Source organism: Apiospora hydei (assembly GCF_038363865.1).
Source record: "Apiospora hydei strain CBS 114990 chromosome Unknown utg000009l_segment0_segment0, whole genome shotgun sequence".
Lineage (NCBI taxonomy): Eukaryota > Fungi > Ascomycota > Sordariomycetes > Amphisphaeriales > Apiosporaceae > Apiospora > Apiospora hydei.
The window spans coordinates 1,007,261-1,020,578 of NW_027117368.1; the positions used below are offsets into that span (position 1 = coordinate 1,007,261).

A 13,318-nucleotide genomic window follows, 5' to 3' on the forward strand; every position below is an offset into this window, starting at 1 on the left:
GCTTTAAACGTCATATCGGTAACACTAAATTTACCACCGATCGTACTGTACGCCTTTTTCTGGTAGGAGACCTGTTTTCTCGCCATTTAGGAGATAGCCCTCCCTGAAGCCGGGACCCATATCATCTTCCAGTCCTATTTCCAGCAACAGCTGATATGTGAGCCAGCAAGAACCAGTTTATTTTCACAACCGTGCTCATGCATGTCGTCGGGTCGAAGAATAATCACTCAAACGGCCTGACGCGTAGTTGTGATTCGATGGACATTATACTTCCGCACGCACTATGGATAAATCTCAATGTATTCGAGATCGGCCGCCCTGCTCGGCCCCCGTAGGAGCCACGCAGGGAAACTCTGCAAGCCCCTAATGCAACCAACGCCAAACCAACATCTTCCAATCGATACCCAAGGCTGGTCGAGGTCGTGTGGTAGCCGGCGTGTTACTCCTCATTATAGTACCTATCATTGAAGTCCAGTTCTCTAAAACGCATCCAGCAGTACCAGCCCACTGCTGGCCCGCAAGCCACGAGGTGCTTGCGAGCATTCGAAACGTGTAGCCCCAGGGCCTAAAGCTGTCCAAGCTTGAATACCCGAGCCCATCTTTTCTGTCTGGCTTGAGTGTCCATTTCCAAGACGACCTCGAAGCTTCAGTGACGGGATCCGGTGATAGATACAACATGTGGCTACCTCATCTAGCCAGGACAGGCTCTCACAACCATGTTGCTGGCTTTTGTTTATATATTTGACCATTAACATTTCGTAGTAGCGTTCTCTCGCGGGTCGTCATGTTGGACATGTCCTCCTCGGGCGTTTCTAAGGCGCTGACAAGAGCACAATAATGTCCGCGGCACTCCCCTTAGCTCGGTATAAACGCCATCTTCAACTTAGCTCCAGCATACCACAGTATTGAGATTGAACTGGTAGTCTGCCAACTGCGCTAAGAGATGCTGGTTGAAGAAACGCCCAATGTGAGTTTATCAATCCCACCACCACAGTATCAATGAAGGGAATCAGTCAGAAATACATTAGAATCACGCCTGGGTAGCAGCGGGCTACCACTTCGAAAAACCGCTCTTCTGGCACGCCTCAGCAGGGTATCTTGATTGGTTGGTGAAGATCAGTAGAATATGGCACTCCTGGTGTGCCTCCATGTTGGGGATTTCGAGAAGAACAACGCCGATACGCCTCCCATGCAAAGTCAACAACAAATTTTTAAGCAAATGAAACACGCTTCTTCTTCGCCTTGACCGCATTGCTGCCTGTCAACAAGGTATCTTTCACGTCAAGATCTTCGTCGGCAGTGGGTTTGCCGCCTCGCTTCCGCTTCTTGCGCAGGGACTCCTTGGTTTCGTCCAGCGCGGCCTTCCTCTCGCCTTCCTTCTTCTCGGCCTCTACCCGCCTGGCCTCACGGATTTCCTCCATCTGGCGGGCCTTGATCATCTTGGACTCAATCTCGCCTTCCTTGTCGGCTTGCACCATGGCAAGAATCGTGTTCATACTCTCCTACAAAGCATGCCGTTAGTGACTGGTCCCGCGGAACGAATAGAGGACGTGGCCGGGTAGGCTTACTCGGTCGTCGACAAACACCTTGCCCTTCTTCTTGCCCTTCGGCTTCTCCACGCCAACGGGCGTGATCATATTGAGTTTGGGAATATCCAGTTCCTTCTCCGAGTAAGTCTTCTTCCGTCTCTTCTTGAGTATGGCCGCAATTGCCTTGGAGTTGGACGGTTTCGACGATGGCGGGGGACCCTTTTGTTCTTGACTATTCCATCCATCGGCCCAGCCCGGGTGGCTTTGCTGCCGCTGATGCCAGACCCATTGGCGGCATGCTTGTTCTTAATGGTTTTCGTCCGAGAAGGCGGCATTGTGGCGGATGTGATGCGATCTCGAGGATTGACGGCTCGTTGATTGACGATGGCGGTCGCAAACGAGTCCAGCGAAGTTGCTGGAAAATTATTCTAACTTGCCGTTATCGCTCAATGTACGATAAGACTTTTTCTCGTCTTTTTAGCGGGGCATGACCTGAGCTTTGCACCGCGCGCAGGGGTTGCGACTGCCCGGTTAGTGGCTGCATCCATTTGATGCATAACTCCGGCGGGGAGTGGGCGTTGAGGAATCGCTAACAGCCAACCGAAATCGCACTCAAGAAATTTGAGTTCACAAGCGTCATAACCCCATTCGCCCATCCCATGTCACTCATCCGTACGTGATATTGATATATCCAAGACAGAGCTCACTTTCCTGACCAAGACGCCTTGCTGTACTGTTTGGTGTATAAGTAACATCTCGACACAAGATTCTAAATATGGGTTCCGATTCCGTGAAGCCGCGCTGGGCGGCGCTGGCCCGTGATACCAACGAGACCAAGATCCAGATGGCCATTAACCTCGATGGTGGGGACTTCCCTCCGGAGACAGACTCTCGTTTGACGTCGGTCCTCGAGGGACATGCGAGCCAGGCCAGCAAATCGCAAACCATCAGTGTCAACACCGGCATTGGCTTCTTAGACCATATGCTGCACGCCCTTGCCAAGCATGCTGGCTGGAGTTTAGCGCTGGCCTGCAAAGGCGACCTTCACAGTAAGTCGTTCCCTCGCGACCTGTTCTAAGCGCTGCCCCGGACTGGCTGACCGCTGACTCCCAAACAGTCGACGACCACCACACGGCCGAAGACGTCTGCATAGCCCTGGGCTACGCCTTTGCGGAGGCGCTGGGCTCCGCCACGGGCCTCGCGCGCTTCGGCTCGGCCTACGCACCCCTGGACGAGGCGCTCAGCCGCGCTGTGGTCGACCTGTCGAACCGGCCCTACAGCGTCATCGAGCTGGGCCTCAAGCGCGAGAAGATCGGCGACCTTAGCTGCGAGATGATCCCCCATTGCCTGCAGTCCTTCGCCCAGGGCGCCCGCATCACCCTGCACGTCGACTGCCTGCGCGGCTTCAACGACCACCACCGCGCCGAGAGCGCCTTCAAGGCCTTGGCCGTCGCTGTCCGCATGGCCACCAGCAGGGTCGCGGGCAAGGAGGGTGAAGTGCCCAGCACCAAGGGCACATTGAGCGCCTAGGAGGAATCCTCTCGTCTCGGAACCTCGATGCCTACCGGGACGCCCTGGGTCGTAGAATTAGAGAATAGTCTGTATCCAGACCTGCCAACAAGGCTATAGAAGTTGGATCAGGCAGAATTTAGACAATGCCCCAGATTCGATATCCCGACAGTCGGTGCCTCAGCCACACCGGGATTCTGGACAGACGAGGCTTCTCCGTGTATATCACCAAGGCTATAGAGAAAAGTATACTATTCTTACGCAGACACGACGAAACTGGTTAATAAACGAAATAAACTGTTCTTTTGTGCAACTATCTTATCTTCGCAAAACTATTATTTGCTCTATTCAAATATTTCAGAAACAACCTGGTTCCGGGAACGGAGGCCGGACTACACCGCCCGGCGGCCACTGCTGGAGACGCCAGCGACAATAACGAGAACCGCAACTTTTAGCAGCAGACCATCATGAGAGAAGTACGAAGCCAAGGCGTACGAAATGGTTAGCGAAAGCGAACGTGAGATCGGCCAAGGATCTAGGTTCAGACCCGACGTGTTTCGTAACCACGTTCAAACCCCGGGCGATCGGCACGCTGCCCAGGATCCCTCGACGCGAATAATAATCTGCTTCTTGCCATTAGAACGAGAAGATGCACCTGTCCTCAGTGGGAAAGCAAAATTACCAACTAACAGGTACCGGTTCAAATTATAGCTTCAAGCGCAGAGGCTGCCATTGAAAATACAAACCATGTTACAGCAAGCTGTCTGAAGCAACATGTTCGCACCTCATCCTCTTACCCCGGCCATGAGTTTGAAGTGAGATGACAACATAGCAACGTGGCAGGTGACTGGCAACAATGAGGGCGCGCGTATTGTCACGATCGAAACAACGTTCACCAAGAGATAGTTAGTGTCATGAATTAGTTATTAAGTGCTGGGTGAAATAGCTCATTCTCGGATCTTTATGATACCATCAACGACCGTCATCCAACACATCCGCCTCGCTCCTTTTATGACTGGGTATCAATTCTCATTTCTCCTACATATTTCCGGCCGTTTATCATTCATTTGGTTTCATATAGTTGTTACACATTGTACAAAGGTAGATTAGCGGGCATACCCAGTGCTGAAGTTGCTGTTATGCTGAGGGGCAAACGGAGGATTGTTGTGGGGGCTAAGGTGGGCGTTGTTACCCGTCACCCCAGACTCCGGATACGCGGTGTGACCCTCGTGCTGACCGCCATAGCCGGCCTCGCCGTACTTGGGGTAGCCAGCGGGCTCGTGGCCAACGGCGGTCGACTCGGTGTTGTAGCTCTGGCGCACCTGGTTGGGAGTGGTGTGCATAGGAAGAGCGTTGGGATCTTCATGGGTCGCGCCAGTTCCGCGGCGCTTGAACAGACCCATGAACTTGCCGCGCTTGCCATAACCAGAGGTGTAGTTGTTGGCTGGGCTAGGACCGAAACGAGCCTCCTTACGGCGGTGGCGGACCAGCACAACCTCGACCAGAGCGGACAAGATGAAGAAGACCTGGAATATTGTTTAGCAAGGCGCTCAGCATTTGGTGTTAGTCAGACAAGGAAACTTACGATCGCAACAATGGAGACAGCTAAACAGGCAGTTTCCATTCGGCAAGCGGTTCCAAAGGTAGGCAGCTTCGTGAAGCCATCTCTCGCTCTTCGGGTAGTTGCCGGTAGGACCGGTGCCGAAAATTGTGTTGGGTGAGTTTCTGCACGAGCTGGCTCCGCCACGGTTGCTGACAGCAACGTAGATGAAAGCTCCGATGAAGGCGACATCGAGCACAATGGCGATAAACGAGGTGACCGGGTGTCCAGCGAGGCAGCACAGGAGCAGCAGACCGGCCAGTGTGTACAACACGCCAACGCCCGAAATACCCTCAACAGCACGGGCCCATGTCGGGATGGGTAGGTTGTGGTTGGACAGAGCCGCGAGGAAGTAACTGAACAAAGACAGAATCAATGCCGCACAGCAGAATTGAATGCCGCGGATAAACCACTGCAGCGACTTGAGCGCGATTCCACTTTTTGCTCCCATTGTGGCTTCGGGACGCAAATGTGACAGCGGTCGGTGTGATGGGGATGGTGGTATGCAGAGCGGGCGCGAGTTTGCGAGAATGGCACAGTTGGCGGACAAAGTTGAGATAAATTTGGAACTGGAAATCGTGGGCAGTATCGCGGGGGAAATGGGAAGCCTTAATAGATGCGAGACCAATAACCAAACATCGATCCTTTCCAAGTTTGCGGGAAGCGGTCGACTGATGAGTGAGGCTTGACGTAGCGTTAGTGCGCTTCGAAGCTTCCAACGCCTTACGGATGAACCCTGTTAGTCTTTTAATAGTGGAGGATCATGAAGAGGCAATGACGAATACTGCAAAAGTGTGATGGCTGGCCAGCCCGGGATTTCGACGATTGCCCAGTACTGCCGAGACCTAGCACCCGGCAGAGGTCGATCAATCAGGGTGAGAGAGCAGTTTGAGGGAGCCAGCCGGTAGCCAGTCCTGGCCAGTCCACATCGTGTGATCGATGATGAAAACTGCCCCGCCACCATTGACGTAGGCCCTCTCCACCGGTTTCAACGATCGCCCTGGACGCCAAGCCAGACGCATGCAAAGGGTCCTTGGGGTCTTGGGGTTCTTTGGGGGCTTTTCTGCAGCGGGCATCAGGCATTGGAGCGGCTTGGACGGCTGAGGGCGGATCACCCGCAATCCAATCGCTCCAACTTCTGCAAATGCCGGGTATTGTGCATGCTCTCCTGCAAGCGAATGCTGAATGTCGCATGCAGCTCTGGAATCCCATGCAGGCTGAGCCACATGAGCCACTCCAGGCGCGTACGCCACTCAGCTCAGCTCACCCACCTTTCTCAAGGCTGTACACACACACCATCGAACCTCCTCAACAACCTTTTACCACTACTTGACTGGCATGTTATTGGACACTGGTTGCGTAAGCTCGAGGATCATGCAGATGGCCGATAGGATAGGCTGGTCGGGGGGTTGTTGTGATGTAAGCCACACATTACTTGACATATCCGGATATTCAAGACCGTTGATGGAAAGCCTCAACTGCCGCCCGCATCCCGCATTCCCGAACTCACATATCGGGAGATCGAATCTGGTATGCAACGTGCTCTACATACTGTAATCAGGAACGAGAGCGTCGGGCTGATACCTACTAACACTAGAAGCATTGCAGTGTGGGCATCTACTGAAGTCAGAATACCTGTTTCTGGGATGCATACCAATGCAGAAATTTCCATTACGAGAAGATCGTATCATTATTGACGGTTTGCTAACCACTAGGGAGGTAATGCTGAGCGGTAGTCGGCAAGTAAAAGCTTTCTGAGCGCCAATCTAGACCGTCCCGGCGCGTTGGTACCTGATGAACTTTGACTAGTATTATAGTAAGCCAGACTAACGTAACGGCACTACTATCATCGATATGTCACGATAGGATCGGATCGATTTGATGGAAAGGATTCTTGTGTAATTATGTCACTTCTCGGCACATGCGTCATGACTCTGCCGAGCTCATCGAACATATTATGGATTCCAGGCACCATGCCGCATCTCTCAAACCCCTATTAAAGAGGAAGGAACAGTTAGAGTATCAAGGCTTCACCAGGCATAATCCATCATGAGTACTTAGTGATGGGTTATTTTTTGGCTTGTTGTTTGGCGAGAGCTGCGGGGAAACCCATAATGTGGCATAGCTACTGGAAAACTTATATCAACGTTGAACTTGCCTTTTCGAGTTTGTACATCATGATACCCAACTGGGAGGGCGCTGGATAGGAGATGAGCTTCACACAGCGCTGTGCCAAAGCTCAAACGTGTTGAGTTGTGGCTTCACCCCGTGTCACCGACTTGTTGTTTAGATGAAACAAATGTATTTGCAAGTAGCTATCAGACAAGGCACTTCCGCTTAATTTGCCGAGAAGCGCTCAGAAAACTGTATAGTGTCAAGTCATGAGCATGCCCCCAGTTTAGGTACTAAATCATCAATGCCCTTGGCTCACAGGAGACATTGCTTGAACGCCAGCCAACGCCTGATAACTCCCAATATATAGACCTCAACATGCCCATCTGCAGATGGGCTATTCTCCCTCACAGTAGAGTCTTATCGTCTGGCCTTGGACTTGGCCTTGGATGCTTTCTCCTTGTCGATGGAGTCCTTGATGATTCCATGCAAGTCCTCATTCCGACGCGCGAGCAGCAACACGTCATCAGTTGTGATGGTGGATCGTCCCGCATGACGACTGAAGCTCTCCAGGTCCTGAGCGACGGCCTCTGAAGAAAATGTCAGAAAATGGGTTGCTGGTGTGCTGGAGTGGGAGTAGTATGCCGCAAGCAAAGGCCACAATCTCATCTGACCCCAGGGGAGGGAAGTGTGGAATTGATGAGCGTACCGATTTGAGTCCAAACCAGTTCCATCAGGGCACCGATAAACTGAGGAGTTACATTTCGGTTTCTGCGCAGAGACTCCTCATCGGCTATCTTGCCTACAGCAAACCACAAGGCTTGCTTGAGACGCTGTACAGGGCTTGGTCAGCAGATGAATTGGCGAACACCAATGGCTGCCCGTGTGTTTTCTTGACGGACCTCCTCTTGATTTTCATCGGCCATGGCTGGTAGCACGGCGCATCTGGATTCCTGCTAGGAAAAAGGTAGGTGACGGGTTGAATTCGCAATGCTAGTAGATGTCACGGGCTTTTGTTGGAGTCGCGTTATCGCAACATGTTCTACCCAATGGTCAGGTTCTAGTGGGGCGTTTGCAGGGCCCCTAAAAGTTCTGGACAGTTGGAAGTCTGGAGTCCAATCCCCAATGAGTGGTAACGCGCTGAAAACGCGGACGCTCCGGCAGTCGCTGTCGAGTTGCACCCGCCGTCTCCAATGCGCCATAAAAGTTTGTATTTGTTTTGGTCCCTCATTGCATCGAAGTCTGTCCATTACGTTTCTCCGAGGCCATCGTACACTCGGTTTCTGCTCCAGCCTTTTGCTTGTCGCATGTAACATAATTGCTCTCTCATATTCTATCCATTCGATTCTTCCGTATATATTTCGGCAAGCAACCACGCATCACCTCTTGCAGGCCATTCGCGCGAAAACCACAACACTCCAACATCTGCACAGCATAAAATCATCATGGCCGAACTACAAGAACTCATCGCCCACCTTGGCGACTCGGTGCAGAAGCTCTTCGGCGTCTTCGGGATAGCCGGCCAGCGATTGGTCAACAACACCAAAGCTTCCTTCGGTAAGTAAACCAAGAACTTCTCCAGCACCTCAGGAGGACGACTCGCCCGTATCATGCGGGGGCTCGGCGCTGCTCTGGGCATCTTCAAAAAGTCAATTGTGCTAACACGTACTCCACACACATAGATGGCATGGACACGATCATGTGGCTTAGAGTAGTCGTGATCGTCTGCGGCTATCTCCTCATCCGACCCTACCTGATGCAGCTCGGCGCCAAGGCCCAGGAGAAGCAGTTTGGGGAAGGGCATCGAGGAGAGCGACACCCAAGGCAAGATCAGCCCGAACGAGCCCCGAGGCGTCAGGGAGGAGATACCCGACGCCAGTGATGACGAAGATGCCACGACCGGCCAGGCGTCCGCGACAGAGTGGGGCAAGAAGGCCCGCAAGCGACAGCGAACCATGCTGAAGAAGATGATTGATGCGGAGGAGAAGAGACTGCAGGACCTTCAAGACGATGAGGAGGACAAGGACATCGAGCAGTACCTCGTTGGCTAATTGCGACTACGACCTCAGCAGGCGGCGCCCGGCTCGATTCTGTCCAGGATGAAGTCGAGCAATTGCAAATCAATAAAATAATACAAATGCAGTCCGCAAATGTGCAAGTGGTGCCATCATCTCCAGTACCGTGACGATATACTTGAATTAGGTGTTCTTTGCTGTTGGCTTGCCAGATTGCACTTGGTGGCGATTTGGGCTTGCCATCTGGGCGTGAGACCAGGCAGGCGAGCAAAGTTGGCATATACCCCTTATTTACCAGCCGATTTTCGGTCAAGCTACCTAGGAATTATGACAATAAAGCAGTAAGATAATAGAGATCAGACACTCTTGCACATAGAATCGAAGTCAAAATCTGGTTGGGCCAGCTGACATGCAGCCATTCTAAGTAACATGCAGTTAGTTACCAAGATTTCATTTGCTTATATACTTACTTATTTCCTGCAATCCATTTTCATCATAGACTGTTTAGGGGGCCTTTGATTCCATGTTCAACCTCCGCCTGTTTTTGGCAATTGGCTTGGCTGCTGTCCGCCTTGGGCGCACCTAGGCACGTCCTCTAGTAACTGCAGGCAACACCTTCTCCTTGAAGATGACCTGACATCGTTCCGATCATGGGTGGATTGCGGCAAGCTGCACATGGTGTTGAGTGGAGGAAGCCACCTATTACTGGCAGACTTACTTGCTTGGAGCGGCAGAGGCTAGCCATAGATATCACGATGCTTAACAATGGCCGGACTACAAATGTGGGCAAACTGTTGGTCTGAACAGGCGCCATCGCCTCTTTCATCGAGTTGGGCTTGCGCGTCCTTGCCCGCGACGACGACGGCGTGCGTTGGGAAAGAAGCTTAGCACTGGCGAACCTGCTGTGGAGATGTGCAATAGGCCGGCTTACTGTTCACATCGACTTGGCCTCGCAAGGGCGGAGCTAAAGCGGGCAACGCGGATATTGCGACAAATGTATTCCGCCTAGATGAAACCAGTTGTGAGTCCGCGGATGGCTGCGTCAGCGCCTTCAGGTTGGCCAGCTGGGTGGTCGCTACTGCTACTACTGCTACGAGGGAGAGGGAAGGCAACCAATATCTTCACAAAATCGCCCGAGTTTGGTGCTGTACTATGGACAGTATGACCAAACCTTTGTGTGAATGTCAGCTACGTAGTAGGTGCTCCTGCGTTCCTGGGGGACAGGTGGTTCGAACTCGACATATCGCAACCCAAGCCAGAACCATCGCCATGGCATTGGCTTGGCCATTTCCTGTGCGGCTCGTTTAGTCACCCCCTAAACTGACCTACGCGTGGTCACCGGTGATCCATGGCCATCGTAATTGTACTGGGCTGAAGCATTTCCTTTACGAAGGCCGTGTTGCACATCTCTGGTTGCCTGTGGTTGTCATGCGAGAGGCACCCACGCCGCAGGCGCTTGGTAGCGGTGAGCTGGCCCGCCTACAACCTCTTACAGGAACACCAGCTGACTGTCAAAGGCATACAGACGTGTGTCAACCAGCAGAAAGGCGGACCATGGGGGTTCAGAATGGGACGGGACGGGACGAGATGGGATGGACTGATCTCCCCTCCCCGTGGTTGTGGACAGCTCCGATACTGGGAGCTCTCGAGGAGGCAAACATTTCTGGGGCAACTTCGAAACTGTACGTCGCGGTATCCCGCAGGCACAGCTATTTCCCCAGCTGTTCTTGCGGACGCTCGTTGCAGCACTTTCGGCTCGCGACGAGGCAGCCTACTTTCCGGGCAAACCATGCATTTTGCCTCTCCCTGGGGCTCAAGGCGTGTTCTTCGCGAGACCAACTCAGAACTCATGATCACTACGGCGGCTAACTCCCCTGCGTAAGTGACGGGATAGTCATTGCCAGCCCCCCTATTACTATACGTTGTCAGACTGGAAGCTTGACACGGTTCACTGTAGCACAATAAACGTGCTCATATGAATGAATATACAATGTAGCTTCGAGGGGAGAGGTGGCACTCACAGAGGCTGAGTTTCTATGTGGTTGCCTCTCTCTCAATGTCAAGCTAACAAACATCAGTGTTCTCGATACTTCTTCCTCCTCCGCCTGTCTAGTACTACAAAGGCTAGGAAAATCACACCGGTCAAAGTGGCTCTTCCTCGTATACCATACGTGAATCCAGAGTTGGCTTGTCCTCGTAGTGGGCAAAGGTCTGCTCACTCTAAGGGGAAAGGGCGGAGAGTTATCGCCGAGCCGCGGCAGGGCCTCTCGATCTTGAGCGTTTAACCTAGTCGGCATGACCGTTTTACGACTCGAGGTCCTAGGTTACGCGGCTTTCGGAATGGCCTGACACCAAGTGTATGAAGCAAACCTCTCAGCCTTACAACACTATCCGATGGATGGTAGTATAACATGCACCTTGCGATTTCACGCATGTTCGAGGGAATCGGATCCCGTCCTGATGGATGGACGGGCGGTCTCCGGGGGCGAGGATCAATCTTCTTGCACGAACGCGGCAAGCCATGCCGGCAGATCAATCCTCATATATGGCGTGGTTCGGAGCGCTCCGTGACGGACAAGAAGCATATGCAGCGCGGTATCCGATGCAGAAGAAGTCACCGCCCAAGCGCGAGATCTTCGAAAATCTTATGATATGGCTCCCACCGACATGGGCTGTGGCGACCTGTCATTCGAGGCTATCAGCATAACTTAATTATTCTTGTGCGACTTGGCTTGGGTAGCAACACAGCACACGCGCAACCCATCCCACATGCTTGACACACCTCTCTGGCAATGCAGGGTCGCACAGCACTGCGCCTGTGCCTCTCCAGCTCGATCGGTGACCGTTGATATACAGGGGTGGTCGGACGAGCACAACGGACATATGTATCAGTTTAGACGAGCTGTGGAAAAACAAAGCCTTTGCCTAGGCATACACACATAAGACATAAACGGCATGCATACATAAACGATACGTACCGACTGCGCATTCGGGGGTTATGTTATGTAAGCCATTTACGGGTTATCGTTGCATTGCAGAGATGACTTCATAGCTTTCGACCACACAGTGATTTCTGTGGTGGTTGTTGTCGGATTAGTGGAGAGATGCTTAACCTCATGCATACGAAAGAAAATCTCCGTCTGCATGGCCTATCCGTACTTCAAAGAATGCAGGAGTCTGTCGTATGCGGCGTTTGTAAACGAAAGCGGATGCATTTGGGTTGTCTTGTCTCCCTTCACAACGGCCGACCGCTTTTTCAACGACTGTTGATCACCTCTACAAGCGGGATGGGGCAATCTTCGCTGGACGGCCTTGCTCTTACATCGAGGTAGCAAAAAGAACCATGGCCAGCGGTGATGAGACAACCCTTGGCACATTGTATGCTGTGCCTTTCCGCGACGGTTTGAATGCCATTCACACTCCAACGTTGAAAGAAGTGTCCGAATTAGGTTGTTCCCCCAATGCCGGGCGCATGTGGAGGTGCCGGTCGTTGTACAAAGTCAAGCACACGGCTGACGTCTCCTACCCTCCCGCCCTTGACGCCCCGTTCATATTTGGATGTCAGACCTGATGGGGGGGACACAAGCGAGCAGGACCTTGGGAGTGATGCACTTGCAGGCTGGTGCCAAGAGGGAAGAACGTCGCGAAGCTAGCGCAGCGGGTTGTCGCGCTTCCCTTGCTGTATGTTTCTGTCGGCTTCATCGAATATGACGGCTAGGTTGATGCCGTGGATCCTCCTGGATCCTTCGATCGAAGATGAAGTCAACGGTATTGCTGGTGGTGGTGGTGGAGGGTGGGAAATCCATACGCGGCCATATGCAGCCACATGGAGAAGGAGTGAGACAGCGAGGGGTAAAATTGATCAATTGCTATATCCCACATCATGTCATAGCACTGACTGCTTGTAGGTACTCGCAGTTTGTGTTCTAGCCCACGCCGTCAAAGACCTTACTGAGCGATCAAGATCCAACCACCAACCCGCCTGCTACTAACTGGATGCAGGGTAGCTATGCCTACTTACATGTATGTTCGAGATCAAGTATCTGCTGTTACCCTAGACCCGTAAGTACGAGGTTTTGGGACGTGGTATTATGTGGGCAGAGGCTTAGGCCGCCCGTGGAAATGGCCTACGATCCAATCCCGTACAGTAGTGTCGGCATCAGCGTGCGGCGGTGTCCGCTGTCGCACTCCACCCTGGACAGCTTTTTCTGCCGTCGACCAATTTGGGGCAGAGGGTTGAAGGGTACCTCACAAGTCTGGATTTAGCGCCACGTACGCTGTGTTTCCAAGCAGCTTGCATCTGATGCGCAGTGCCACAATGGGCCATCTCGTGCGGCCCGTAATGCTGGCGATTCGAAGGGTGGGATAGGCGGATAGGGTAGGTACCCAAATTCCATTGGCAGAGAATAGCCGACCCAGACTCTCCGGAGTCTCCTCTCTCGCCAACACCAAGCCAGAGGTGGTGTGTCACTTTTCATTACGTGACCGAGGAGCAGAAGTGAGACTAGCCTATATGTACGTCGACCCAATGAGCTGGCGGCGAAGAGTGTGCA

The 13,318-nt window shown here is 52.7% G+C and overlaps 5 protein-coding genes across 5 annotated transcripts; 2 read left to right on the plus strand and 3 right to left on the minus strand.

The window, feature by feature from the left end:
- Positions 1-1,211: 1,211 nt before the first annotated feature.
- On the minus strand, positions 1,212-1,864 carry PG997_012076 (uncharacterized protein; the record flags this gene model as incomplete). The annotated part of the gene is made up of 3 exons (XM_066816390.1): positions 1,212-1,502; positions 1,569-1,712; positions 1,748-1,864. 3 exons carry the CDS (start codon positions 1,862-1,864, stop codon positions 1,212-1,214), a joined length of 552 nt encoding a protein of 183 aa, XP_066662082.1.
- Positions 1,865-2,304: 440 nt separating this feature from the next.
- PG997_012077 (IGPD-domain-containing protein) lies at positions 2,305-3,059 on the plus strand (the record flags this gene model as incomplete). Its single annotated transcript, XM_066816391.1, has 2 exons — positions 2,305-2,578; positions 2,647-3,059. The coding sequence occupies 2 exons, from the start codon at positions 2,305-2,307 to the stop codon at positions 3,057-3,059; spliced, it is 687 nt and encodes a 228-aa protein (XP_066662083.1).
- Positions 3,060-4,144: 1,085 nt separating this feature from the next.
- Positions 4,145-5,089, minus strand: PG997_012078 (uncharacterized protein; the record flags this gene model as incomplete). The annotated part of the gene is made up of 3 exons (XM_066816392.1): positions 4,145-4,564; positions 4,624-4,643; positions 4,735-5,089. 3 exons carry the CDS (start codon positions 5,087-5,089, stop codon positions 4,145-4,147), a joined length of 795 nt encoding a protein of 264 aa, XP_066662084.1.
- A 2,081-nt stretch (positions 5,090-7,170) lies between these two features.
- Positions 7,171-7,676, minus strand: PG997_012079 (uncharacterized protein; the record flags this gene model as incomplete). Its single annotated transcript, XM_066816393.1, has 3 exons — positions 7,171-7,340; positions 7,460-7,583; positions 7,653-7,676. 3 exons carry the CDS (start codon positions 7,674-7,676, stop codon positions 7,171-7,173), a joined length of 318 nt encoding a protein of 105 aa, XP_066662085.1.
- Positions 7,677-8,195: 519 nt separating this feature from the next.
- On the plus strand, positions 8,196-8,801 carry PG997_012080 (uncharacterized protein; the record flags this gene model as incomplete). Its single annotated transcript, XM_066816394.1, has 3 exons — positions 8,196-8,307; positions 8,341-8,398; positions 8,540-8,801. The coding sequence occupies 3 exons, from the start codon at positions 8,196-8,198 to the stop codon at positions 8,799-8,801; spliced, it is 432 nt and encodes a 143-aa protein (XP_066662086.1).
- Between the last annotated feature and the right edge of the window lie 4,517 nt (positions 8,802-13,318).